This window comes from Mus pahari, chromosome 2 (assembly GCF_900095145.1).
Source record: "Mus pahari chromosome 2, PAHARI_EIJ_v1.1, whole genome shotgun sequence".
Classification (NCBI taxonomy): Eukaryota; Metazoa; Chordata; class Mammalia; order Rodentia; family Muridae; genus Mus; species Mus pahari.
Window position 1 is genome coordinate 26,277,348 of NC_034591.1, and position 27,193 is coordinate 26,304,540.

The 27,193-nt window shown below is 41.6% G+C and overlaps 1 protein-coding gene across 1 annotated transcript in view; it reads left to right on the forward strand.

Annotated features, from left to right (window-relative positions):
- Col1a2 (collagen type I alpha 2 chain) overlaps nucleotides 1-18,030 on the forward strand; it is a 35,371-nt gene extending 17,341 nt beyond the window's left edge. Inside the window, exons 24-50 of the mRNA XM_021190311.2 lie at nucleotides 607-660; nucleotides 1,087-1,140; nucleotides 1,469-1,522; nucleotides 1,851-1,904; nucleotides 2,847-2,891; nucleotides 3,998-4,096; nucleotides 5,357-5,464; nucleotides 6,119-6,172; nucleotides 7,219-7,272; nucleotides 8,014-8,067; nucleotides 8,161-8,214; nucleotides 8,296-8,403; nucleotides 8,954-9,007; nucleotides 9,800-9,853; nucleotides 10,791-10,952; nucleotides 11,619-11,726; nucleotides 12,407-12,514; nucleotides 12,855-12,908; nucleotides 12,996-13,103; nucleotides 13,228-13,281; nucleotides 13,618-13,725; nucleotides 14,205-14,258; nucleotides 14,382-14,489; nucleotides 14,810-15,068; nucleotides 15,626-15,810; nucleotides 16,480-16,722; nucleotides 17,535-18,030. Of these exons, the coding sequence (XP_021045970.1) occupies nucleotides 607-660; nucleotides 1,087-1,140; nucleotides 1,469-1,522; nucleotides 1,851-1,904; nucleotides 2,847-2,891; nucleotides 3,998-4,096; nucleotides 5,357-5,464; nucleotides 6,119-6,172; nucleotides 7,219-7,272; nucleotides 8,014-8,067; nucleotides 8,161-8,214; nucleotides 8,296-8,403; nucleotides 8,954-9,007; nucleotides 9,800-9,853; nucleotides 10,791-10,952; nucleotides 11,619-11,726; nucleotides 12,407-12,514; nucleotides 12,855-12,908; nucleotides 12,996-13,103; nucleotides 13,228-13,281; nucleotides 13,618-13,725; nucleotides 14,205-14,258; nucleotides 14,382-14,489; nucleotides 14,810-15,068; nucleotides 15,626-15,810; nucleotides 16,480-16,722; nucleotides 17,535-17,681 (2,598 nt within the window). The 3' untranslated portion in view covers nucleotides 17,682-18,030. The remainder of the gene's footprint in view (nucleotides 1-606; nucleotides 661-1,086; nucleotides 1,141-1,468; nucleotides 1,523-1,850; nucleotides 1,905-2,846; nucleotides 2,892-3,997; nucleotides 4,097-5,356; nucleotides 5,465-6,118; nucleotides 6,173-7,218; nucleotides 7,273-8,013; nucleotides 8,068-8,160; nucleotides 8,215-8,295; nucleotides 8,404-8,953; nucleotides 9,008-9,799; nucleotides 9,854-10,790; nucleotides 10,953-11,618; nucleotides 11,727-12,406; nucleotides 12,515-12,854; nucleotides 12,909-12,995; nucleotides 13,104-13,227; nucleotides 13,282-13,617; nucleotides 13,726-14,204; nucleotides 14,259-14,381; nucleotides 14,490-14,809; nucleotides 15,069-15,625; nucleotides 15,811-16,479; nucleotides 16,723-17,534) is intronic.
- Nucleotides 18,031-27,193: the final 9,163 nt, after the last annotated feature.

The following is a 27,193-nucleotide window of genomic DNA, read 5'->3' on the forward strand; positions in this document are numbered from 1 at the left end:
CTCTCTCTCTCTCTCTCTCTCTCTCTGTCTCTCTCTGTCTCTCTCTCTCTGTCTCTCTCTCTGTCTCTCTCTGTCTCTCTCTCTCTGTCTCTCTCTGTCTGTCTCTCTCTCTTCTTATTTGCTACATTTCTGCCACAATCAAGTATTTCTCTCCTGCTCCTCAGCATAGTTTGCCTCAAGGCAGGTCCTCTCACCACAAGCAAACTGCAGTGCACACATTCCATTAAAGCTTTACCTGCACTGTGGCCTGACACACTTCTGGAAACCTGAGTTATCCACCTCTACCAACAGAGTCCTTTTTTACAGAGCTTCACGGTACTGGGTTATGCCTTGAATAAGAAATTCGAAGCAGACAAATAGCAGTGAAATACACAAACAAGCAGCAAAATCAACATTTCAAAATAGTCATAGAAAACTGGACATAGAACCTTCTCTTACATAGTTTTCCCCTCCCCTGACTACCCTCCAATCACTTCCTTGTACCTGCCCCTGACTCTGTTCCCTCTTGATGTCACAGTCTCTATTCCTGTAATATATGTGTGTAGGTTTTTATAATTTTTAATATATTTTTTTAAATTTCTATAATGTACATATTATTTTTTATAGGGTGATCCTGGCAAACCTGGTGAGAAAGGCCACCCCGGTCTTGCTGGTGCTCGGGTAGGTGTTAACTGCTACAGAGAAATTTCTCTAAAAACGCCACTTCTTGGAGGCTATCTGGCATCATTGTTACTTTCCAAAGTGTCACCCTAAGGGTCCTTTCACCATGATGAAATGGCTTTTGAACTACATGGAAAACACAGAGATTCAGATGCATCTGGTCCTTATTTTATTCATATTATGATTGAGAGGTTATGAACACATGCTAGTATTCTCTGCCCTTCAAAAACTGCCTCTTGTCAGTGAACGTCTCTTGAACTACATCAGAAGTGAATAGACAGCATTTGGAAGAGCATTAAGAAGAGCTTTTCTAATTCTAAAATGATAAGCTCATTCTGAGGGATTAGCTTTCGGGGTGCTTCGAAGCTTCTCAAGCCATCTGACTTGTGTATAACCATGAGCCTTTCTGTTCTATTAAACATTTAGGGAGCTCCAGGACCCGATGGCAACAATGGAGCTCAGGGCCCCCCTGGACCCCAGGTGCGTATCTCCCCCTGCTCTTTTCCACAGCAGCGTAATCTTTGCTCTTCAAGGCAGCCATCTTTCCATAGTTAAGGGAGCAAATGGACATCAACTATGTCCACTGTCACTGGCATCGATGCCATCTCACTTTCTTCTATGGGACTGCTGTGTGTGTTTTGTTTTCCAATTAACTTCTGGCCTTCTACATATGCTACAACTAACACTGTACCAGGAATACTTTGATCTAAACAAAGGTTGGCTTTAGAGTCTCAACATCAATGCATGGCTTCATGACGTCAAGGGGGCAGTGCCTAACATCCACTGCAATCGCTTGTGTTTCCTTCAGGGTGTTCAAGGCGGCAAAGGTGAACAAGGCCCTGCTGGTCCTCCAGGTTTCCAGGTGAGTCAGCAGGCATGCAAGGCTCTGACTTTTACCACACTGTTCCTGTCCAATTCACTGCAACACCACCAGTCCTTCCGGCAGTACCAGTACCACCAGTACCCCCAGAGCTCAGAACTCAGTACCACTCGAATCCCCAGCAGCACCAATCAGAACATGGCTTCAGAACTCAAGCAAAAGTCACAGTTATCCAAAGCAGCCCTTTTCAGGGCTACCTAATGACACATAACCATGTTCGTCATCGTGTTATCCCCTCTGTATCCCCCAGTTACTAGCAGCTCCCCTGAATACAGCCATAAGATTGAAATTTTCCTGTCTCTTCATCTAGGGTCTGCCTGGTCCCTCAGGTGCTGCTGGAGAAGTTGGCAAGCCCGGAGAAAGGGTGAGTTGGATGACCTAACGAAATCTAATAATTTCCTCCTTTAAAAATGTCCCATGGCCATGTAATTACAATAAAAAAGTGTTAGCAGTCTACTGAAGATAGCAGTCTACCCTGTTGGTATTGAACAAAATAATGAAACATCTTATTTATATTTTGTTCAAATTGCCTTATTTTGTGGATGGACTGAAACATCACAATAGAAAGCAAAACCTATTGATGGTTTCATGTAATAGCCTTACTTTTTGTTCTGTTCTTTGCTATATTAAAATACAAATTATTTCCTTCTCCATAGCAAAGACGTAAATGCACCGATTTTCAATCAAACCAGAGCCTGGAGAAAAAAAAAATTGCTTTTAATGTTTTTCTTGGCATTCAGACATGACATTGCTAGCGACAGTCAGAGTCTGAGTTCTGAGTCATTTTCTCTAATTGTGATGAATGCGCCTCAATTCAGTTACATTCTGTAGCCTCGCCTCCTTTGTCAACAGTGGGCCACATTAAAGGGACAGCTGGTCAGTAATAAAAGAGATACACGTGGGTATACAATTAACTAGGTAATGTACAGGATATGATAATTTCTATTAAGAAGGCCGTGGTGATATAGCTAAGATGCGCAAGGCCTTGTTGTGTTTGGGACCCTCATCACATTATCAGAGAAGATGGGCTGCTTTGTCAGTTTTATAAAAGCTAAATAATGGCTGATTTTCTGATACCGGGTCTGGCACAGACACATCTTTGATAGCAGCGACAGTCTCTTTTTGAAATCTTTGTATAAAGCCAAAGGTTTTGTTCTACATTCTAGTCTGTATACGAAAGCATTGATGTGTAGAGCCCAGAAAGATTTATTTTCTAAATCAGAATATTTTAGATACCTTAAGTGCAAGTAACTGTAGGGACTACACATAGGTTCCATGATTTGTTTACTGTTGTGTTTTTGCTTAGGGTCTTCCTGGTGAATTCGGTCTCCCTGGTCCTGCTGGTCCAAGAGTAAGTACCACCTAGTCAGATCTCACTAACACTTGCCATGTTTAAAAGAAGGAGTGCTTGCCCCTCATACTATGGGTCACCTTCCTTAAACGTAGTTCCTAACCTCTTCCATAGACATCATTGGATTTCTAAGTTAATAGTAAAAATTTCTGGTCAGTTGATCATGTTTCCTATCCAATAACCTTATGGTTCAAGAAACATAAATGAACAAATATATGTCTTACAGTAAATAATTTATATGAACAAATGTGATATAAATTAATACCTAACATCTAGGTGACTATTTATATAATGTGCTTCTATTGAGAATCTAAAGCTAAATTCATGAGTCTAGTTTTATGAAGGAATAACTACTTTTTTGTCATGCACATTAGCATAGCTAGAAAGACTAGGGTTTTTTTTTAATCAAAGTATCCCATTATGTTATTAGTTACCAGATACCTAGGAAGCCAGAAGTTAATTTCAGAAACCAGTAGTGCCATAGAACAAAGTGAAAGCATATAATTGCAATGTGGAACTATGATATAAATACTCTGGGTCATAAAATGTAATGTTGTGATGAGATTTAGATGCAAATTCAGAGGCATTCAGCTAAACAGATATAAATGAATACACACACACACACACACACACACACACACACGCGCGCGCGCGTACACGCAAAACCTCTGGTGAATATCCTGTTTCATCATTACTACATGAGGTTGTAAAGATAGCAGTGATATAACACTATAATCCTATCCTACCCTGACATAGCTATTAAACTAAAATTCCATCAACTTTCTGACTACTAAGTGTATCTGGCATCTGACTTTGCCTGTGAATGTTGCACAGAAAAGTCCATCCCCTTGAAAGTAAATGGATTCCAAAGGTTGAGTATAACGTTCCCAGAGCAACAAATTGTGGAATTTCAGTCCCAGCACAAGAGAAGCGTATGACATCTTAGCAGTTATCTCAGGCCTTCCTCCCAGTGCACCAGGAGGGACATGAGAGATGAAAATAGCATGCTAATTTTGCTGAACTGTGGTAGAACTCCATCTAAAACTCTAATCCAGTAAGGTTGTGTGACACAGTGTTTTTGTGACTTCTAAACTGCTGCTTTACAGGGAGAACGTGGTACCCCGGGTGAGAGTGGAGCTGCTGGTCCTTCTGGTCCTATTGGAAGCCGAGGTCCCAGTGGGGCCCCAGGGCCTGATGGAAACAAGGTAAAATTATTATTTATAGATTGATGAAATGGGCACATGTGCTCCAGAATAAAGAGATCCAATAGAAGAACGACCAGTTTTGAAAGTTTCTATTTATTTCCAATTGTGTGATTTCTACCTCAGTTACAAACAATATGATTCCTGTGAATATAATTATTCCAAAAGGTAATTTAAAGAAGAAGAAGAAAAATATTTGTCTAGAAGTCAATAATGAATTCGTATGGTTTATCCATTTTCTGATTACACTGTTCATGCTTTTGTTGAAATCTAGGACTACCCCTTACATTTCTAGGAAGTAGTTTTTGTTGTATCAACATCCAACCCCATACAGTCAAATTTCTAGAAGTAGTCTAGATTTTAATAGTAGAATTTATAATGATTTAAATTAACTAAATACTACATTTACCTCAAAGGCACATGTCTAAAAGTTTGAATTCCAAAGTAGATTTCTAGTTTAGTTTGTTTTAAAAAAAAAAAAGAAAGAAAGAAAGAAAGAAAGAAAAGAAAAGAAAAGAAAAGAAAAGAAAAGAAAAGAAAAGAAAAGAAAAGAAAAGAAAGTAAAGAGAAGAAAAAACAAGATAAGATTGCACATCTCTGAAAATCAAGCAACTTATATGACTCCCAGTTCAGGCCTTTAAGGGGAACAAATGTAAAGACTAGATTCAAAAAGATATTTCATTCTGCAGAAGATATTAGAGGGGGATGAAAACAACATAAGAGAGAAAAGAAGAAAGGAATATGATGACATTCGGCGGGGCTTTTAAAGCATCTATTCTTCTCAGTGGCTAGCCAACAGGTTTTTCCCTGTAGAGAATTATGAAGCTTATTATAAAAATGGAAGCTACATTCTCCACTCTTATGGAGACAATCATCTCCCAAGTTGATGAGGTCTCTTTCTATGTCACTTGCCTGGGCTAAGAGACTTATCATTGAAAAAGGTTTGTGGGCAAACATTTTTCAATCTCTCCATTCCATTGTCCCGCCTTCTTCTTGTCTGTGCTTGTCTTCCTTAAGGGGACAAGATGCAGGTTGTAGAAGAATAGCAGGCACCCACTCTCTGCCCTCTTCTTTTTAGCCATCGTGTCATTAATAGCAGGCCCCCAGTTCCATCCTTCTGCCTTTCAATGATGCTCCTTTGTGTCTCTGTGCAGCTAAGAATGCCATCTATTAAATGTTTAAATTGGAATTCTTCAAGAGTTTCAGTCTTGGCTTTCTTCTTTTGCTACTGAAATAATTGATTTCACGTGATTTTCATTCCAGGGTGAAGCTGGTGCAGTCGGTGCTCCAGGCAGTGCTGGTGCCTCTGGTCCTGGTGGACTTCCAGGAGAGAGGGGTGCTGCTGGCATACCCGGGGGCAAAGGAGAAAAGGTACCACTCAGTGATGAGCCTTGATACATAATATGCATGAACTCCAGGCAAGAAGGCTGTGCGAGGATGCACAGTTGTTTACCATTCATAGCAGGTGGTCTGGTAGCATTTTGACATCTATACGCACCTCCCTCTGCCACCCAGCACCTACGCATGTCTAAACTCATTAATCTGGCAAAATTCCTTGCTACCATGGAATTTTATGCAAGCAGATGGTATTGAGTAATACATGAGGCTCATTTTAATGCCACTAACAATAATGCCTCATCCTGCCCTAATTAATGGAAGAAGCTATATCGAACAGCTGTCAACCGTGCTATGGCATTCGTTATGTTATAAGAGTGACCAGGCGCCACCGCCCGTCGCCATGTTGTCTTGTGATTCCAACCTCATCAATTTGAAACTTGCTTCGTGATGAATCAGAGGGATGTTTATTTTTTAGTGTTCAGTAATCCTCTGAAAGGGGCCAGAAAAGATGAGCTTCCAACTGTTTTTCTCATTCAACATCCTACAAATTGGTGGGAAATTGAAAAACACTGAAATTCTTAAAGGGTGGCCAGCATTATAAAAATTTTTGTCAAAGCACTTTGCAGTTCATTTCCACTCAGAAGTGGAGCTGGAAAGCAAAACATGGCTCTTGCTTTGTACTTCCAGGGTGAAACTGGTCTCCGAGGTGACACTGGCAACACTGGTAGAGATGGTGCTCGTGTGAGTAGAACCTTGTTTTTTAATGCTTGTTTGTTCTTAAATTTCCTCTTGTTTTTTAGTATCTTATTCCGTTTGAATTCAGCCAATTTACAAAGGAGACCTACAAAAGAATTCACTTTGAGTAAAATCGAGATCCATTATCTCCTAGATCGAGAACAATATCATCTTAAATGCTCCAAAAGAAAATGGAAGCATGACACACCTTTGAAAATCACATCTTGACTTTGTCTACCTTCTTTAGTGCTGAGTATAGCAACACTAACCTGCGCACCAAAAGCTGCAGGTTTTGAAGACCACTCCTTGATAACAGAGCTTTTAGACAAACAATTCTCTCCTTTAAAAAAAAAAGCCACAGCCCCTCCAAGGTCTTACTACTCATTGGGCTGCCCCAGGATCTGATGTAAGGGCAGCCTCAGAAATTAGCTGTGACTACCTTAGGTGTCACAGATGACCCCTAGGGGACGTCTCATTGCTTTCCTGAGCTGCTGTTGCATTGTCACCTCTCCCTCCAAGCTGAGAACTCACTTGCCTTGAGTCAACTGGTTCTCACAGTTCCAAATAAGGCTACGTATCTGCTTCCCCCCAGGGAATCTTACAAGGGTGACAGAGTACAGATCAGCCGAACCCTTCTCCTGCTCTGGCCTTCCACATTTCCAGAACCCAGTTCTTTCTTCCTGAACTGACTTCTGAAAACCTTGACAACAAGCAGCAGCAAGGATTAGGGGCTTTCCCATTAGCGAGCTCTCATTCACTTGCACCCATTGAGTGGCTACGTGCCTGTACCATGACAAAATGTGGAGGTCAAAGGACAGGTGATGAGTGTTGCTTCTCTCCTTCTATGGATCCCATATGGATCCCATGGATCAAAGTTGGGTCATCAGGCTTGGCTGCAAACATCTTTACCTGCTGAATCATCTTGCTGGCCTTCGGGGCTTCCTTGATATACTACCACAATGTGCAATGCAGTTGTCCTGAGCAGCAGGACAGAGTTCAATTAAGATGCTGTGTATTGTTTTCAGTAAGACCTATTTCCTTTTGGGTCCTAGGGTGTTCCTGGTGCTGTAGGTGCCCCTGGTCCTGCTGGGGCCTCAGGTGACCGGGTAAGTATGCATTTGAAATGAGTTGTATACATTTTCATTGAGTTGGAGCTCTCTGAGCTGATAGCGCTATGTAAAATTCCCTGCTCACCCTAGTCCCAAAGATCCTTTGCAATTCATTTTTACGGCTGGGTCTAAAACCTGCTTATTAAAAAAAAAAAAAAAAAAAAAAACTAGCTGTTGCAGGAAACAAATGCTGCTTGTTTGGGGTTCTCTTCCCCTGCCTATGGATGTGCCAGCTGTCTGATCTATACCTTAATCCCTATCATTTGTTTTAAAGACTTTCCCTGTTGCCCATTAACAAGATCCTAATGCACTAAGCCTCCTCAAAGCCTTCAATTGTAAAAAGGGGGAGAAAAAAAATCAATAAAATACATAGTGTGCCCATTTCACATCGAACAGTCCATTTAAAATAGACCTTATTTATTGTATTGCAAAGATTGCAGCAAATAGATCAGTCCCACATCCATCTAAAAATTAAAATGTCCTCCTCCTGGCATTACGGGGACTGATTTATGGTGTTTCTGCAAGTGAAGAACCAATACCACTCCACCTTTTAAAATGAAGCCAGCCTTAAGTAGAGGAAGAATTCACCTCGTTTTATTCTCTGAAATGTCCATTAGTCTCTTCCAAGGTAACTGTAAAGTGTAAAAACAAGCCTCTTTCTACTGCTCTTCTCTCTGCCTCCCCCATCTATGTGAGGCCCATTAAGCGACTCACCACTGCTCTTTGGTACCATTACAGGGCGAAGCTGGTGCTGCCGGTCCTTCTGGCCCAGCTGGTCCTCGAGGTAGCCCTGTAAGTAGAAACCAGAGCTTTTTGGATATTCATAGTTCATGGTTTACAGACCTCTGAGAGGCTGTGAGTGTGACATCTTTATCTCCCACCTAGGGTGAACGTGGTGAAGTTGGCCCTGCTGGCCCCAATGGATTTGCTGGTCCTGCTGTGAGTATCACAATTAAGGGAGATTAATATGACATCACAGTGAGTCAGAAGGTCAGTGCTCACTGTTGTTCCTTCCAACAGGGTGCTGCTGGCCAACCAGGTGCTAAAGGAGAGAAGGGGACCAAAGGGCCTAAGGGTGAAAATGGCATCGTTGGTCCAACCGGGCCTGTTGGAGCTGCTGGCCCATCTGTAAGTTGAATTCACTGTTGACCAATATACCCAAGCATTTTTATAATCCAGTATGTGCCCATTAAGTGCCTACTGTCTATTAAGCATTCCAGATAAAAAATTATAGACACACACACACACACACACACACACACACACACATGGCGGTTTGCCAGACAGGGTTTCTCTGTGTAGTCCTAGCTGTCCTAGAACTGTCTGTAGACCAGGATGGCCTCAAACTTAGAAATCTGCCTGCCTCTGCCTTCCAAGTGCTGGGATTAAAGACATGTGCCACCTCACCCTACAAGACTTTTTTTTTTTAAGTCACATTTAAACACCATGTAAAAGTTTTGTGAATATCTTGTTTTCATGCTTCAGTAATCCATGAGGTGTTACTTGTTGGAACAGAACATTTTTTTTTTCATGTGATGTAGATAACTGTGTTTCATTTCTAAATTTTCTTCAAGGGTAGAGGAGATAGATGAGGATGAGTCATGAGAAAACAAGCGTGCCATGTGTAAGAGTTACTTGTTTTGTGATTTAAAGCCACCTTTTTTTTACTTGCATTTAGGGTCCTAATGGTCCCCCTGGTCCTGTTGGAAGTCGTGGTGATGGAGGGCCCCCTGTGAGTATTTACAAGTGACTCTTCTTTCTTAGCTTACATATTAGTGACAGTGTGAAAGTTTCAGAATTCTTCTGGATGTAGACTGTGAGAAGGAGAGGCTTGTGAGTCCTGTTCATTCGAATCAGAAAAGTTATGAAGCTCACCAGTACTGAGCTTAAAGTCGACTACACGGGCATTAACTCAATCCCAGAAGTAACTCTGGGCGGGCATCAGAGGTTGCTACTGCCCAAGAGGGAATAAGCAAGGTCAAACTCAGGCAGTTTAACTGAGAAATAGAACAATTCTTCTGACTGACCGAGACTCCTTCTCATCCCAGGTTTTCACACCAACACCCTAGTGAATCAGAAGTCCCCGGAATAAATCCCTCTAACGGTTTCCCTCCTTGGGCAACACTTAATACTCTGACTCAATTTCATACTTGCTTCTCTAAACAACACTCCTTTTTCTAGTGTCCCCTCCCTCTCACCCAGCCAAGTGGTCAATAAACATTCATATACCCTAATGAAAATAGCTTATATTCTCCCATCTCACCATCAGATAACCTGCTAGCCTCTCAGAAAGTACTAACAATCTTTGTGTAAAATGCAGGCATTACATCTAGTAGCATACTGAAGATGTATAGACTAGTAGAGCCTTCAGGACCCTAGTTAAGGGCCTCTCTACCTTAAGCTGAGGGACAGCTCTTCTATGCTCCATCTTTAGTCACATGATAATTTTCCAAAGGGAAAGCATCTTGTCTTATCCTAATTCCTAGAGTTGACTTGACTGGGTTTGAATGTGCTTGGTTCTTAGGGTATGACTGGCTTCCCTGGTGCTGCTGGACGGACTGGCCCCCCAGGACCCAGTGTGAGTACATCACTCCCAATATATCTCCATCTACTCTCACCAGAAGACCAGGCCTCTGGTAGGAAATTAGGGGAGGAAATATCTATTAAAACAAATTATTAATATTTGCCAGTACTCTCCCGATTTAAAATTATCTTTGATGAATGATTAAGACAAAAGTCATTGCAAATTTTATTTTAAAATATCAATCTAAGTACTGTTATTCATATAAATTCTAGCACCCTTTGGAATCCACAATCTCTTTTTACAAAGAAAAACGCAACAGGAGCTCTGGTCACATATCTGATATTTCTCTGCCTAATTACCCATTATAGCTAACATTATGTCTCCATTCTAAGGCTATAATTGTTCCTGAATTTAAAGGTAGTATGGTCTCTAACTTCATTCTCATTCAGACCCTCCCGTCAGGACTCAAGAGAATTTAATTAATTATCAAGGATTAAGTATTCCATCTGAGGTTTCAGGGGAAAAGAAATAGCAAAGATGTTGATTTCTTGGAATCTTTTACACATTCATAACAGAAAAAAAAATCTTCATTCCTTGGAGGCATTTAATTAAACCTAGTCAGGAGCACATGAGTTCCTCAGTTATGAACAGAATGCCAGGGTTGGCTTTGCTTAAGAAGAAATGGGCAGAGTCTGCAAGAATCCAAAGTTCCCTTCAACTAAGACTTAATCAGCAAACTTATACCTCTTCCTGGTTCTGATCCCAATATGCCAGGGAACCAGTGATATAACATGTCTTGTCTTCGTCACTAAAATTCCCCACTGATTCTGCCTCGTCAATTAGCTTTACTACAGGCAGGAAGAATTTTCAAAGTTCCAAAAATGTCTGGGATATTATTTTTCAGAGTGACGTTGTTCAAGGAGCAAGGGAGCTCCCCTCCAGGTCTGTAACAACTAACAGAAAACAAATGACCTTACACATTTGATCACAGGGTATTACTGGCCCCCCTGGTCCTCCTGGTGCTGCTGGGAAAGAAGGGCTCCGTGGTCCCCGTGGCGACCAAGGTCCAGTTGGCCGAACTGGAGAAACGGGTGCATCTGGACCCCCTGGATTTACTGGTGAAAAGGGTACCCCTGGAGAGCCTGGTTCCGCAGTAAGTGATTTCAAACTTCTTTCTCTCAGTACTTACGTTGAGTCAGAATAAAGCCCCTTTACAAATTCTCAAGTGGTATATATCTATGAGGGAGTAATGCGGGCTCTCCAGATGAGCTTAGTTGAGCCAGGAAATCTGTCCAGCACGCAATAAGGTGTTGTGATGGTAGCAGATGCTCAGAAAGCAGATAATAAGAATGACAGTGGATGAGGGAATGCAGCTTCACTGCAACAGCCCTTTCTGCTCTCCAGGGACCTAAGAATTAACACAGAATCCTACTGCTATGGCCAGCCTTCTGTAAATCAATCAAGCTTCATAACCTGTCAATTCCTTAAACAATCCTGGTTCAGAGTTACTGCAGTTCTGCAAAGTGCCCATGTTAGACCTTCAAGGTCAAAATGTTCTTCCCTGCGTAGTCTATAAAGATTAAATCCACACCCCCAATGGGTCTATTAATCTCAACGACACATACACATATATACATACCAAAGTGTAAATACACTGTCATCCTCAGAAAGAAAGACATTCAAGGATGTGTCCCACCAATTAGAAGTCACTGGCCTGTTCTTGAATCCAGGAGCCCTCATTTTCACAATCCTTGAGCTAATCTGTATTATGAGATAGGGTCTTACCAGTAATAATCAGTATTTTTTTTCTCTCATCTAGGGACCCCCTGGTACCGCAGGTCCTCAGGGTCTTCTTGGTGCTCCCGGTATTCTGGGTCTCCCTGGCTCTAGAGGTGAACGTGGTCTGCCAGGTATTGCCGGTGCTCTGGTGAGTTTGGCGCCATTCTGATTCTCATTAACATAATAAAAGATTTTAAAAGCTGCCACTTCAAGTGTGACAGATTGATCGCTGAATAACTCCACTTAAGATTTCCTACTCATGGCATTTTCTTTATACAGATTACATGTCATCTATCCAGGAAGCTTTAATACTACCTTACTTAGACACACGCTATAAAGACACAGCTTAACATTATGCAGAATGATTTTTGTTCTTTCTACACGCCTAAGAATGATATAAGCTCTAATTGCATTTCCTTCTCAGTGATGTGAAACCCTGGCATCATTTATCCCTGCAAGAAGAATGGAACTGTTCATGGGAAGTTCATGAATCATTTCATTTAACCCTATACATGACAGCAGCTTGAAACCATCTTTTATGCAGAAACTAGCAACTTTATGAATTAATTGTATTTGTGGTGCATTGGATGCCATCAGACCTTCCTCTCACTCCCAGACATAGCTACATCCACACAACTGATCCTCTAAGTGTCGGGAAGACACAGAAAGGCTATTTTGCACCAGTGATTCTTACCATGGAGTGATCCATCTATATTCGACTTGCCTTCTCTCTCTTTTAACTAGAATTTTCTGGGCGTTGTTTTGCCATGTGAGATCATCATTCTGTCTGAGGATAGTAATGTCATTTTATCTTTTCTGCCACTCTAGGGTGAACCTGGCCCTCTAGGCATCGCAGGCCCTCCTGGGGCCCGTGGTCCCCCTGGTGCTGTGGGCAGCCCTGGAGTGAATGGTGCCCCTGGTGAAGCTGGTCGTGATGTGAGTGCAGTTCTTGGTTTGTAAAATAAAACCAAGCAGGATTTCACATGTCGAAATGAGGTTTCACGCCCTGAGTTTCCAAACTACATAATCTACTTCTCCATATAATGATCCTTCTTTATAAAACTGAGGATTCTTTGGGTTTGAAAAATGGTCTCTTACTGGCAGACTGTAAATCGGGGCTCCGATATTTAAAATACCCCTAAAAAAATAAATTAGGATGTTTTTGCTCCCTTTTTTAAACTGAACTCTGGGAATAAAGGCAGAGTAGCAGAGACAGCGAGGCTAACGGATCACAGAACCTCACCAACGTGTCTTCATTTGCATGGTATTCTCATAGGGTAACCCTGGCAGTGATGGTCCCCCAGGTCGTGACGGTCAGCCTGGACACAAGGTTAGTAGACTTTTTCACCTTTCTCTAACTTAAGAGTGATCAAAATACCGACATAGTAATGCTAAGCTTCTCTTCTGCCTCTGGTAGGGGGAGCGTGGTTACCCTGGCAGCATCGGTCCGACTGGTGCTGCAGGAGCCCCTGGTCCTCACGGTACTGTCGGTCCTGCTGGGAAACATGGAAACCGAGGTGAACCTGTAAGTATGTAAATGCTGTCACCCTTGTGGACTTTCCTGTGACCTCACACTTGAGCACTGAGGCCATCAAGTGGATGACCTTGAACTTGACTGACGAGGTCTCCTTTTCTTTTCTAACTCACAGGGTCCTGCTGGTTCTGTTGGTCCCGTTGGTGCTGTTGGTCCAAGAGGTCCTAGTGTACGTACATGGTGATGATTAGCACTTAAGAATTAAGAAGAATGATTCTATACCATCTACTTAGACAATAGAAAATGTAGAGGCTAGACTTTGCTATTTTACTCCAGAGTGAGAACCAATTCAGATGAACTTTATTGATTTTAAGTCTATTCTGCTTATTTGTATTCGTTAATCGTAACTAACTGCTCGGTTAAAGGCGATGGCAGAGAAGATGGCAGCCCAGTTAGGCCTTTGCATGCCTCAAGTTTTCTTTGTAAATGGATTAAACACCCTTTGAAGAGGAATAAGTGATATTGTTCTAAAAGAGTAGAAACATCACTTTCTCTTTCTCTTTAGGGTCCTCAAGGCATCAGAGGTGACAAAGGAGAGCCTGGTGATAAAGGGCACAGGGGTCTTCCTGGCTTGAAAGGACACAATGGATTGCAGGGTCTTCCTGGTCTTGCTGTAAGCAAAAAGTGACCATCTTGCATGAATTCTAGCCTGAATGGCCTTCAGGTCCCTCCCCAGATGCCCACTGTTACAGTATAAAACACCCTACCTTCTAGATCCATTCCAATTCCCTGGTTAACTCTACCTCTCTCAGAGAGGATCCGATTTCATAGTCTAACACAAAGAGGTAAGGGTTAAAAGCACCAGAAACGTCCGTGTATTAACATCTCCTGGCAACAGTGTCCTTCAACTGCACTTAAAATAAATATAATTAGAAGGATGACTAATATGGCACTGTTCAAATAGCTTGTGGAAAAAAATAATTGAGCATAATAGATATAATGGAAGAAAAGAGGTCCACTTTACATTCTCAATTTTCTCAATCTAGAGTCCATTGAAACGAAAGTTTTCCATTCAATTTGGAAAGAAAAAAAAACCTATCTACTGACTCATGTTCTGAAAGTATTTTTTTTCTCTCTGTTCTCTCTTTGAAGGGCCTACATGGTGACCAAGGAGCTCCTGGCCCTGTGGGTCCTGCTGGTCCCAGGGTAAGTGAATGACAATTAAAGTTTGCCTCTTGAACTGAAGAATTATCCAAGCAGTGAGCCCTAGGCTACTGCTACCTGTGGGGTTTTACTCATTCATAAGCACTCGTTATCCTTTCTCTTTAGGGTCCTGCTGGACCTTCTGGCCCTGTTGGCAAAGATGGTAGATCTGGACATCCTGGACCAGTTGGGCCTGCTGGTGTTCGTGGTTCTCAGGGTAGTCAAGGTCCCGCTGTAAGTATGACTTGGAGGGGTAGTTTAGGGCCTCCCTGTCCAAAGAAATGCTTCCTTCAGACTAAACTGACAAGAATTTGATAGCATACAGGAGTAGATCCACTTCAGTAGCTCTCTGAAAAGTTTGCTATTTGTATATGACAGGCTTCTTCAAACCACCGCTTTGAGACTGTGATCAAGTAGTCTGTTTACATAAGCTGACTCCTTTCTCTCATATTAGAGCATGCACTGATACAAAGCACACCCGAAACTTTCCTGTCCTGCCTGCCTTTCCCACTATGCACCTGTTTAAAATGATCTCTCTGACTTTTACTTCACAGGGTCCCCCTGGTCCCCCTGGACCTCCTGGGCCTCCTGGTGTCAGCGGAGGTGGCTATGACTTTGGTTTTGAAGGAGACTTCTACCGGGCTGACCAGCCTCGCTCACAACCTTCACTCAGACCCAAGGACTATGAAGTTGATGCAACTCTGAAATCTCTCAATAACCAGATTGAGACCCTTCTCACCCCTGAAGGCTCTAGAAAGAACCCTGCTCGCACGTGCCGGGACTTAAGACTCAGCCACCCAGAGTGGAACAGCGGTGGGTTGAACATTCAGACCACACTGGTCCCTCATATGCCAACATTTCCAAAATCTATGTCCATTGATCTTTAGAACAAACATGTATTTGGGCCCCAAAACTCTACACTGTCAAAACTCATACCCAGTTAATGAAACATCATTTTCTTCCTCTGCCCATATCCACCCTTTAGTCTGTTGAGTTGTTTATCCGTTTACTCCCAGGACTAGGGATTAAATATCAGGCCTTAGACATGCTAAACAAATGTCTAACACAGAGCTCCATCCTCAAGCCACATTTTACACTTTGTTTTAAGACATTGAATTCACTCTAGTCTTAGTGGGTCTTTTAAGTAATGATTCTCCTGCCTCAGGTGGTCTAAACATCCTGATTGGATGTTTCATGAAGAAAAAGGGGACTCTTAAAGATAGTCACCCCCTTCCCACTAACTGTGGAATAGGTGACAGAACAGCACTATCAAAATGTTTTTTATGGTAATCAATATTATTGACAAATGATTATTATTAGAACCTACATTTTGCAGTAAGTTTACCAGCTGGATTTTCTTTCCTAAAAAGATTACTACTGGATTGACCCTAACCAAGGATGTACTATGGATGCCATCAAAGTGTACTGTGATTTCTCTACTGGTGAAACTTGCATCCAGGCCCAACCTGTAAACACCCCAGCCAAGAACTCATACAGCCGCGCCCAGACCAACAAGCATGTCTGGTTAGGCGAGACTATCAATGGTGGCAGCCAGGTACGGAATTCTCCAAGTATTCCTCATCCTCCTAAATATGATTTTCTTAGCATCATTTGCTTTTTAATCACTTGGGCTTTAATCCTTTACCCTCATGAGCTTATTAAAAGAAACTGCTCTTTTCACAAATTCCAATTCTATCCTAGATCACGTATTAAAAGATTGGACTCATCCATCTAATTCAACGTTATTATTCAAATTTGACTTAATGGGTAATCATTGGAGACATAGCTAATGTGATTTCATGTAAAGGTGCACCAGCCAGCCCAGAGCCCCCCAACTATGCATATGTATTTCAGAATGTGAGCAGCTTTTCTGAATTTTTAATCAAGCCTTCCCACTGATGCTACCAAATGGCACTAGAATCCAGTACATTACAGAAAGCAGAATGAGGACTGACTCCATCTCACAGGTTCAGATTCTAATGAGGGAAACATTTGCAGTGATGCATAACTGGGTCAGATGCTCTTTTTAGATGACCCTGCCCTCACTAGGCAGATCTTATGGTCCTTAAAGCACCTGAAGCTTTAACAAGCGTGCCAAGTTTCCTTTAAAAGCACCCTTTTCCTAAGCCCGGACTCTGACTCCATTCTGTCTCCTGTATGTATGTATTTATTTGAGTTTTAGTATGAGGCGTCTATTTAAGAGTTTGCACCTTCTTCTCCATAGTTCGAATACAACGTAGAAGGGGTATCCTCCAAGGAAATGGCAACTCAGCTCGCCTTCATGCGCCTGCTAGCCAACCGTGCCTCTCAGAACATCACCTACCACTGCAAGAACAGCATTGCATACCTGGATGAGGAGACGGGCAGCTTGAACAAGGCTGTGCTTCTGCAGGGTTCCAACGACGTCGAACTTGTTGCTGAGGGCAACAGCAGGTTCACCTACTCTGTCCTTGTCGATGGCTGCTCCGTAAGTAATGGGAAAGTGGAGGGAGAACATTTAATTTTAGGAAATGAGGTGAGCAGTTCTAGCTGAGGCTATTAAATGAACAGATGACGGAGAGGCCTAACTTAATTGACCTTTCTTCTCTAAACACACTTAAGTGCATCCAACAATTCTCTGAATTGTAATACAGGGATTCATATTAGATACCGCCTTCTATGCAACTCTCACACACAGAACTGACTCCTATGCCCAATCAGTCCCTGTTTTCCCCCTCAGCATTTAGAGTTCCTACGTAGTAACACACACCAAAAATTTAAAACTTACTGAGGTTTAAAATGCTTCCATTGCACCTTAGAATATGGCTACATTCAACTTTTCTATAGACTTTTTCCTCTATAAAAGTGTATATGTTTTTATATGCTATGCTCTAAGTAGAGTAAAATTTTAAGTGTAAAATTACTGCATTCCTACCCAACTCTCTATACATACACAGACATACACACAAGATGCATACACACAATGTACACAAACACATACCACACACATACAAGATACACAAACACCACACACACACACACACACACCATACACCCACCTTGAAAAGAATATATAGCCAAATGTATTTGAAACTTACCCTAAATAAGTATCATTCCCTGAAAGACATCCTTGACACTGTATGCCTACAATGAACCTCTTAATCCGGAACACTCATCTTCAGAAAGTATTGACCTGCCGAGAAAAGGCTTTCCTGGACTCTGATGCTTAGATGTAAGTCAGAGGCAGCTATAGTGGCCTTATGTATTTCCCTTTTTTCCCATTTTTTTTCTATTATACAGAAAAAGACAAACGAATGGGGCAAGACAATCATTGAATACAAAACAAATAAGCCATCTCGCCTGCCGTTCCTTGACATTGCACCTCTGGACATTGGTGGTGCTGACCAAGAATTCCGTGTGGAGGTTGGCCCCGTCTGTTTCAAATAAGTGAACTCAACCTAAATTAAAAACCAAAAACTCCTGAAAAAAAAACTTTCTCTTTGCCATTTCTTCCTTTTATAAAAAAAAAAAAAAATCCTGAAAGCTGAATCCTTCTGTGTCTTCTATGCACCTACATCTTAAACTGTGGGCAAAAGAGAAGGATTGGTCAGAGCAGCGTGCAATATGATCCAACTAAGTCTATTCCCTTGGCCCCTCCCCAAAATGTTTTCAGTGTTATTTTTGTGGGTTTTTTTTTTTTTTAATATTCTGACATCTGTTGTGGACATTGTCAACCTTTGTAAGAAAACCCAAATAAAAATTGAAAAATAAAATAAAAAGAAACCCATGAACATTCGCACCACTTGTGGCTTCTGACTGTCTTCCACAGAGGGAAGTTTAAAACCCAAACTTCCAAAGGTTTGAACTACCTCAAGACACTTTCCTGTGAGTGTAGACCATCCCAGTGAGAGCTGACCCAGGCTGACGTGAGCTGAGGTACTTGTTTTGTTTTGCTTGCGACACAAAGGTGCTAATTAGTAGTATTTCAGATACTTGAAAAATATGAACGGTGCTGGAAGAATTACAGAAGGAACAGTCTTCCACATTGATGTGCATTGTGTGGGATTTTTAATTTGACTTAGCAGTCCTCTTTCTCATCTTATCCCCATCTAAAGGAATGCAGACCACTCGCCCCAGATTCTCTCTTCATTAGATTCAGCATTCATTCTTTGCCAGCCTCATTTTCCTTCCTGCCCATGGTTCCGAAGAAGTCTTGTTTCTTGGACAAGCACAAAAATTGAATTGTACCTATTTTGTATATGTGAGATGTTTAAATAAATTGTGAAAAATAAAATAAAGCATTTTTTGGTTTTCCAAAAGAAAGTAATTGAGTAAAATTCCTTGCTTCGATGCTCTTTGCCATATGAACCTAGATCTCTGCCAGCCATTTGAACAAGTAAACCTCAGTGGAAAGAAATTATACAATAATAATAATAATAATAATAATAATAATAATAATAATGTAGAAAGAGCTTAGAACAAGGAAGGACTCAGGAAGAAAGTCAACTCCAGTTTCTGCCATGCTCCTTGAAGCTAAGTGACCTTCAGTCTCTGCCTGGGTTTCTGCTTCCAACCTGATAACACGGGGAGGAATTCTATTCTGCACTGTGACGCATCTGTGACACCTCAGAATGCATGGTACCTAAGCAACAGGATACTATTGATCTCTGTTTTCTCTAAGCAAAGGTCCACAGAAACTTTTGCCTCGTTATCCATCAAGCACTTTGTAACTATGGCTGAAAGTTGGTCTATGCACAATTAATATTATTAACTAAAACAGTTTCAAATAGTCAGTAAAAATGCCACACACTTAAATATGCTGCAACTGAGTACAATGCCTGTTAAGAGGTAATGTGTGTGCTGTCAATCAACACAGACAGTTGTGGATAATAGTACCAAGAACACCTACCTGCCAAATCAAGTTCATTTTCCTCCCCTGCACCTTTCAATGACATCTTTAACACACTTAAACATAGTAATGTGTCAAGTAAAATGTTAAGATTCATTTAGAACTTATTCCCTGTTGCACAATGTAATTGTTATTGTAATATTTGCCTCCTGTTATAAGTCATCTCAAGATTCAATTAGTTTAAAAGCAAAAGACCGAACATGAGGAAAATTTTCATACTAACTCTAAAAAGGTAGCAAGGTCTACTAACCAAACAGTAGTATCAAGTCAGGTATTCCTCCTTCTAGAATCTGGGTACTGGGATACTTGCTAAGGCACAAGTCCACAGTCATCACCCCCTAGTCCAGCTCCCCTACGGAGTCGGTGTTTGTACTGCAGCCTGTGCAATTCTGACTCCTGTACCAAGAAGGTAACTCAAGACCCTGCGTGCCCTTGATGTCTCTAGCATTCCACGTCAGACAAGCTTGAATCGATACACCCAGTCATACAATATAAAGAAAACTAAAACCCTGCCATCAAAACACTGTAACTCCCTCAAATTAATCACTGGAATAGCAATGGCAAAAGTGTGTGGTAAAATTGTTAGAATTCTCTGGGTTGTATATAAGTACGGCTTCTGGCTTGTGATATGAGGAAGAGAACCAGAGTTTTGTGAGGACAAACTATGGCCCAAATACTCATTAGAATAGTTACATCTGAGCATCTTCTGTCAACAGATTTCTAAGCTAATAGTCTCAATAATCACTCTATATCCAATGCCTAATCACTACATAAAAAGGAGGAAATAAACATTTAATAGAAAACAGTGCTATGTTCAAGATACCAATAGAAAAAAATTAAAGTTTAATACCGGAATAACAATTATGAGGATGGCTAAACAAAAAAAGAAACAAACAGAACAACCAAACAAACAAAAAACTGCTTTCAAAAGCCCGTCTTTACAGATCTATTTAAACATGCTTATAAAAATACCAAGAGTTGGTGCTTGCAAGATAATCATTTCAAGATTGTTTTTTTTTTTAGTCCTACATTTTCCAAATTTGCTATAATTTCATGATCTGTACAATTTACAACAAATTATCTCAAAAGAAATTAGTAGCAATCTTGATGGAAGAGTGGTCATCTCTAAGAATGAGATGTCTACCATCCCACTCAGCTTCTTCCTGAGACAGCGAGGAAAGCTTACCTGGTCTCTAGCATGTGCCAGGTCACCTAAACAACACTAGGAAGGATGCCCAAAGCTCATCTGAGAGCAGGGTCCTTAAGGTTTATACAGCTCACTTGCTTAGACAGAATAAACCTGTGTTATGAATAGTATTTTAGACAAAGTTCCATGTGAGGATAACAGGACACTATCAATTAGAGGGTCTCTTGGGAGACTAATTGCAATCTCATACAAAGCAGTGATATTTGGCCAACTGGCCTCTTTTGCAGATTTCACTCCTCCTTCAAGCCCTCTCTGGAGAAATGCTTCTGTTTAGAAACCACTTATTAGAACAATCTAGTACTTACCAGTTGGTCCATACTGAACATCCCTAGAGTCTGGGCTAAGAAAATGGCTACAGAGTTATGCCCAGAAGGTTTCTCCTCCCATGATCAGCCAGCTCCAAGCTAATCGCCACCTCTAACAGATTCTTCACAGGACTTTCTCTGACCCTTTGCCAAGTGAAGGCTTAGCCACCTCCCCCTTGAATGTGAGAGAGAAGAAAGTGGCACAGGTGAGGAGGGTCCTGGGAGGGGACAGTAATCAAGTCATTTAAAATTCTAAATCAGCATAGTTAGTGTACTGGCCAAGAGTTGACACCCAAGCAACACCAGGTGCATTCGGCGTCTTTCACACAAAAAAAGCTTTTTTTGAAATGCTATTCTCCCTAATGTCATTGACAAGGAAGTTCAGAAATTGGATTATAGATATGAAAAGTTGGGATGTCATTCTGGGTTAGAACAGCTACCCATCCAGATCACTGGTCCCCAGCCTTCCTAATGCTTGACCCTTTCATAAAGTTCCTCGTGGTGTGGTGACCCCGAACCATAACATTATTTTTGTTGCTACTTCATAACTATAATTTTGCTATTCTGAATGATATCTGTTTCCTGATGGTCTTGGGTAAATCCCGTGAATGGGTTGCTCAACCTCCACAAAGGGCAGCCATCCACAGGTTGAGAACCAATGATCTAGATAAAGGTTTTACCTTTGACAGTGGAACTAGGAAAAATTTCGAAGAAAGTGGTTGACACATCTCATTAAGCTAGCCTGAAAACTCCCATTGAATTACCTAATTGTGCATCTTCTTTTTACATTGATAAATCTAAACGATTCCAGAACCCTCTGTTGGAACTACAGTACCACTAGGCAAAAGCTAAGGCTGACTTGCTAGCTCCGCTCCCTTGGTCCTCTGATAATGTAACCCTTGGGCTGAACTGGCCCTGGATTCAACAGCTCTGTACCGTTAGGGGGCGCCAGGAACTGCGGCAGTGGTCCGGTCTTAGCCAGTCTGTAATGACTGATTTATCCCTGCAGCTCAAGAAAATGAGCAAGCACTTTGTGGTCGGGAACATGGGTTTGTTAGCCTGAAGGTCTTGGGAAAGCCTCTGAAATTAGGGGAAGGTAGAGTTTACATTCTGGCTTTTGCACACTTCTTTATCATGTCTGCTCTACCCACGTCACAGAACCCTGGGTAGCCCAGTAGGCATGCGCAGAGACGCTGTGTAAAGCGTCCCCCGCTTCTCTTCCAGTCGCTCACAAGAGCCTTTTCATTTGACTTCTAACTCCTGGCCCTCCAGTTTAGAGGGAGTCTTGAATTTTAAATGTAATTAGCGCTGCTCATTTACGCAGTACATGTATCTTACAGTGTCTCACGCAGAACGTGCAGATCACCTAAGATCTGAGGCAGCCAACCAGCATCGTCCAAACTAAAGTAGACATGTCTCTTACATCCTTCCACTTCCCTGGTGTGAGACCGGTGTCCTGTCTCCAGACAGGCTTGATCAAACCAGCCTTGGACTCTCATTACATCAAAATGAACCTATCCCTAGGACCTCTGTAAAGAATAGCAAATGAAGTAAACAATGATCAATCGTTGGCATACCCCCTTTAGATAAAGTAAGAGTTTCTTAGTTATTTCATTGTAAACAAACATTTAATCTACAAAAAGCCACAAGCTATAGAGACAGTTTGGGCCAGAATTAATGAACCTGCTGGAATCTAGAGAGAAATGTCAAACTGGCAATCACCATGTATTGAATGTATCAATGCAAAATGTGTTGTATCATTGAAGTGAGGGCTGTTTTGGAGTGTAGGGTTTAGCCAGCACCTCTGTTAACCATTGAACGGTAAGAAGAAAGCAGAAGCAATCTTTTTCGAATGGAAAGTGTTGACTGGGAGGCAAGATAAGATCCCGGACAAAGACACTATCTACTGAGTCGATGGACTTTACCCTCAGGACGGCACTCCAAGTCCACTGCTCCCCCTGCTGGCTGGATAGTAGACTACCCCCAATGCAGACCATTTGAATGGAAACTCGGTTCCTGTAAGAGAAACAAAAGCTTTCCTCTTCCTTACCTGCCCCTTTGTCCAGTTCCTTTCCGGTCTGCGTCCATGCACTCACCTCCCCTCCGAACTCTTGCCTGCCCCCTCCTTTAGTAGCCTTCTCTATCAGTCGCTAATCTCCCGCGGAATTGATAAGCAGTCGCAAAGCGGCAGATGTTAAGTCCCACGGACAACACCATCTGGGTATAGAGCTGACCAGTTGTACAGAAGTTGTCTCAAATTGTGGTGAGTTGAAGTAAAATCCTCAACCTCCGAGGATTTAAACAAAGGGAAGGAATAGGGGATGGGAGGGAGGGTAAGCTGCAAAGGGTATTTTTGAAGAGAGACAAGAGAAGGTTGGAAAAAAAATAAAAACTAAGCAAGACAAAAACCAAGGGCTTCGGACTTGGAGCCATCCTCATTTTAATCCTCTTTATGAGCTCCACCTGTAAAACCTAGTGTGCTCCGTGATGACAGCTGAGTTGTGAGGCCGAGACAGAGCACCACAGAACTGCTTTGTGAGGTTGGTAAAGACTCGACCAACAGGACCATCCGTGTTCTCACAAGAGCTGAATCTCCACCTGCAGATCTTGACTCTGCCGTGAAAACTAGCAGTCACCTTCTATGGGTACCATCCTCTCAAGGCATAGCGATATTAAATGGTAACGTGTCTGGATTTCACTTACGCATCACTTTCTCCTGCTACAGAGAGACCCGCTAATCCTGAAACCCTCCCAAGTCTGTTGAGTTCTATTCCACCACCTAATAAAAACATACCTGGATTTTATTAACAGCTTCAAACATTTAATATATAAATTTATACTAACCTTCCCATCTTCACAACTTAAAAATGATGTAAAGTAGAATTGCCTACAGAAATAAAAACTCGCTGTAAGCTGGCAGCTGCTGCCACGTGCCATTAGATATATGTGGTTTTGAAATGAAGGTTCCAGAACTTAGACCTGGTCTTTGTCTTGACTGGGGACTACTTCTTCTACACAGTGCACTGTAACTCACACGTCTGCCGAACGACTGGCACTTGAGTTTCTCAATCTGATTTTTCTAAAGACTCTGGCAGTGGAAATACTAACTCAAGTATTATTAGCCCAAGAAATGATCATAATTATTAAATTCCTGTCCTTAGGGAACTCTCTTGGCTTATATGAATTTACTCAAGGGCTTTAAACTTCATTAAATCACCTATTATCACTTGTGCTTTGCCCGGCTATGTGAGTGACGTTATAATGTATCCACTTCAAAGAAACATAGATGACTTGATTATAATTGTTTTTTCATGGTTTTTCTATCACTGATTATAGATCTACTTTCCCTTATAATACAGAGGTCTGGAATAATTTCTAAACTGCTATCAATGTAACATCTAACCATTTACTATTTTGCTCATCACCATAAGATTTGTTCCTAATCAAATGAATCGAAGAAGAAGAAGAGGAGGAGGAGGAGGAGGAGGAGGAGGAGGGGGAGGAGGAGAGGGGGAGGAGGAAGAGGAAGAGGAAGAGGAAGAGGAAGAAGAAGAAGAAGAAGAAGAAGAAGAAGAAGAAGAAGAAGAAGNGAAGAAGAAGAAGAAGAAGAAGAAGAAGAAGAAGAAGAAGAAGAAGAAGAAGAAGAAGAATTGCTTCACATATAATATCTAGAAATTTTCTCCTCTTACAAGTTTCTCCAGATTGCTCACAATGAATATTTACTCTCAGTTACTGCTCAAGGTGATATATTAAAATTTTAAGGTCCACACATTTTCTAAGACTTTGCCTTCAGCTAAGCTATCACAAGAACAATCACTGGAACACTATAAATTATAAGAAAGAACCTCAATTTCCCTGCCTCTACAGGAGAGGGCTATCTATCACAAATGCTGCTAACTCCACTAAATCCTTTGAAGCTTTGAAGAGAGAAAGGCAAATTGATGCCCGAAAGGTGTGTTTTCTCACAGATGCACAAATCAAACAGTGTATTTTGTAAGATTTGCAGGGCTACCAGACCTTTCTTCATTCTCACCTTTGTGAGGAATTCATAACTTGAGACTAATTCAATAAAACAGATTGATTTGGGGATGGCAAAAAAGCAAAGCAAAGCAAAACAAAACAAAACAAAAGCCCTCTAGCTCTTTTTCAGGCTAGAAAAAAAGTGCAAATGGTCTAGCCACCCCATATCACAGATCTTATGATGGAATTTGTCCAAAATATTGTTTTTAAAAGTCCCCTTGTAAATTATAATTTGCAAACTATCTTAGGAAAAGTAGTCTAAAGCCACAGGGCTCTGAAGTCTTCCTTCAACTCCCTGGCTGAGATGGATCGTATACTTGCCTTCTTCCCAACACTGTGTAGCATCCTGAAAGACTTCCCCAGACACTATCAAATACTGTCCAAACCAGAGTTTCTAGAGTGAGCCCAGGATACCCATATTGTTAATCAGAGTAGCAAGGACATTCTCACATCCTCTGAAAATCCAGGTATGCTGTTGTCCCCACATTCTAAGATGGCACTGTGCCTTTCTCCCAAAATGTTTAGTATGGTAGCTCTCGGATTGTGGACTCTCTAAGCGGCTTTAAAAGAATAACATGTAACAGCTCATTGAACATGTGAGCAATTAATTTTGGAACAGTTGCAGTATTACAAATGTGATTACTTATTGCAAACCCAATTAATCCAGTCAGGAGGAATGTTAATTACAAAGGAGTGTGAAAATTAGCATGAGTGCATGACTAAGTGCCCAAATTTTAGCTTATTACATTGTCTGCTAATTTACTTTCAGGGTCCTTCTTGGGGAAGTCTCATGAATGTTTGTGCATGTGAACGATAAGGGAACATGAGTCCTCACACCGGCCTTGATTAAATCATCTTGGGACTCTACCAATTAGGAAAACTCGCAGCTTTAGAAATGGCTACCCTGGCATTTTAGAGTTACTGAAATTTACATCCAAGGATGTGTTAATCACATCAAATATCTAGAAGTAACATTTTTATTACTCAAGTAATGGTCATGACGCTACATGGTTACCTATTAGCTACTTGGAGTTAGCAAAATGACCCCTATCTTCTACTTGCCCCACACAAGACCTTCAGGGAAAGCCGCAACTTCTCTCTCCCTCCCATCTCCAGAGGGCGCTTCAATTCACCCAAAACCCTTGAAATGGCTAACAGCCACTCACAACTCCAAGAAGTTAGGAAAAAGCACGGAACGAGATAGGCAGGAAAATGAAACACAAAGCAAGTCAGAGCGTCATTGATTTAAAAAAAAAAAAAAAATGATGAAATGAAATAAAACTCAAAACAGTAATCTCATTTCTTGTCTGAGCAATGAAATATGAATCAAAATGAATCCAGATATAATAGAGAGCAATTGGGAAGGTGGCCAAGCTCCCACAAAACCAGCCCTCCAATGGAAACAGACAAAATTTACTAGGGCTGTGCATTGGTGACCAACCCCTTCTAGATATAAGGGTAAATCAAGGTGTGTGTGTGTGGGGGGGAAGTCTAGCTAAGCTGATATGCTCGGCTTCTCCATTGTGAGAATTTAAGCCCGGGATGAGAGAATAGAGGAGCTGTTGCTGAGAGTGCAAACCAAGGGAGATAATCAATGATGACTATCAGCCCCACATCAAGCGTCCCAGCCCAGCACTAGACTTGGTGGTGTTTTTTAAACTAGAATCATTTGGCATCCTCTCCCTAACTTCCCTTTGTGCTTAAGTGAGAAAAAGGCTCTTGATGTTGAATAAAACCGAAGTATTTTAAAATAATCAGGATATAGACTACAAGAGAATATCCAAGCAAGCAGAAACAAGAACCGACTTTTGAAATGGCTGACAAGATAAAGCACCCAGGGAAGGAGCATTTTGGGGGGATAATGGGTGTTTGTCATTCGTTCATTTACTGAGAGCCAGGGAGGCTCTGACGGCACTTGTCCCTCGATATCTGCTCAAGGATGTTTAGATAATGATAGCAAACAGCCTTGAAAGACAGAGATAGTGTTTGTCCCCAGAGCAAAGAGCAAGTGACTGCCCAGTATTATCAAAGATAATGTCTCTCTCCAGGACACATCAGACAGGTTGGCTCAGAGCACATTGTAAAAGACGGAGCTTCCAGATGAGGTGTTATTCAACTGTGACACGTCCACTTGGGTTACTCAACGTGGTCCCCATGGGACGTCGGGAACAAAGAACCCTAAAGCAAGCAGAAAGCTCACTTTCCTCTCCTTCTTGCAATAAAGTCCTTCAGCTCTGTGTCCCCAGGAGTCACATGTCTATGTTAGCATTTATTAAATGGTGGCAGGCTAATATCTTAGCATTAGAAATCTAGAAAATGTTCAGGCCCTTCATGGTTTGTTACAAACATTTCAAATAAGTCATCTCGGAATGAAGCCTCTTTCACTCTGTATTCCTGTCTTTCAAGTTGCCTAGCAACTCCCTGGTCACCATCGATCTGACAATCTGCAGTCACCATGCCATGTAGAAAAGTGTGACTCAACCATTTGCTTCTGGAGATTGCTTGAGTTCTCTTCTCT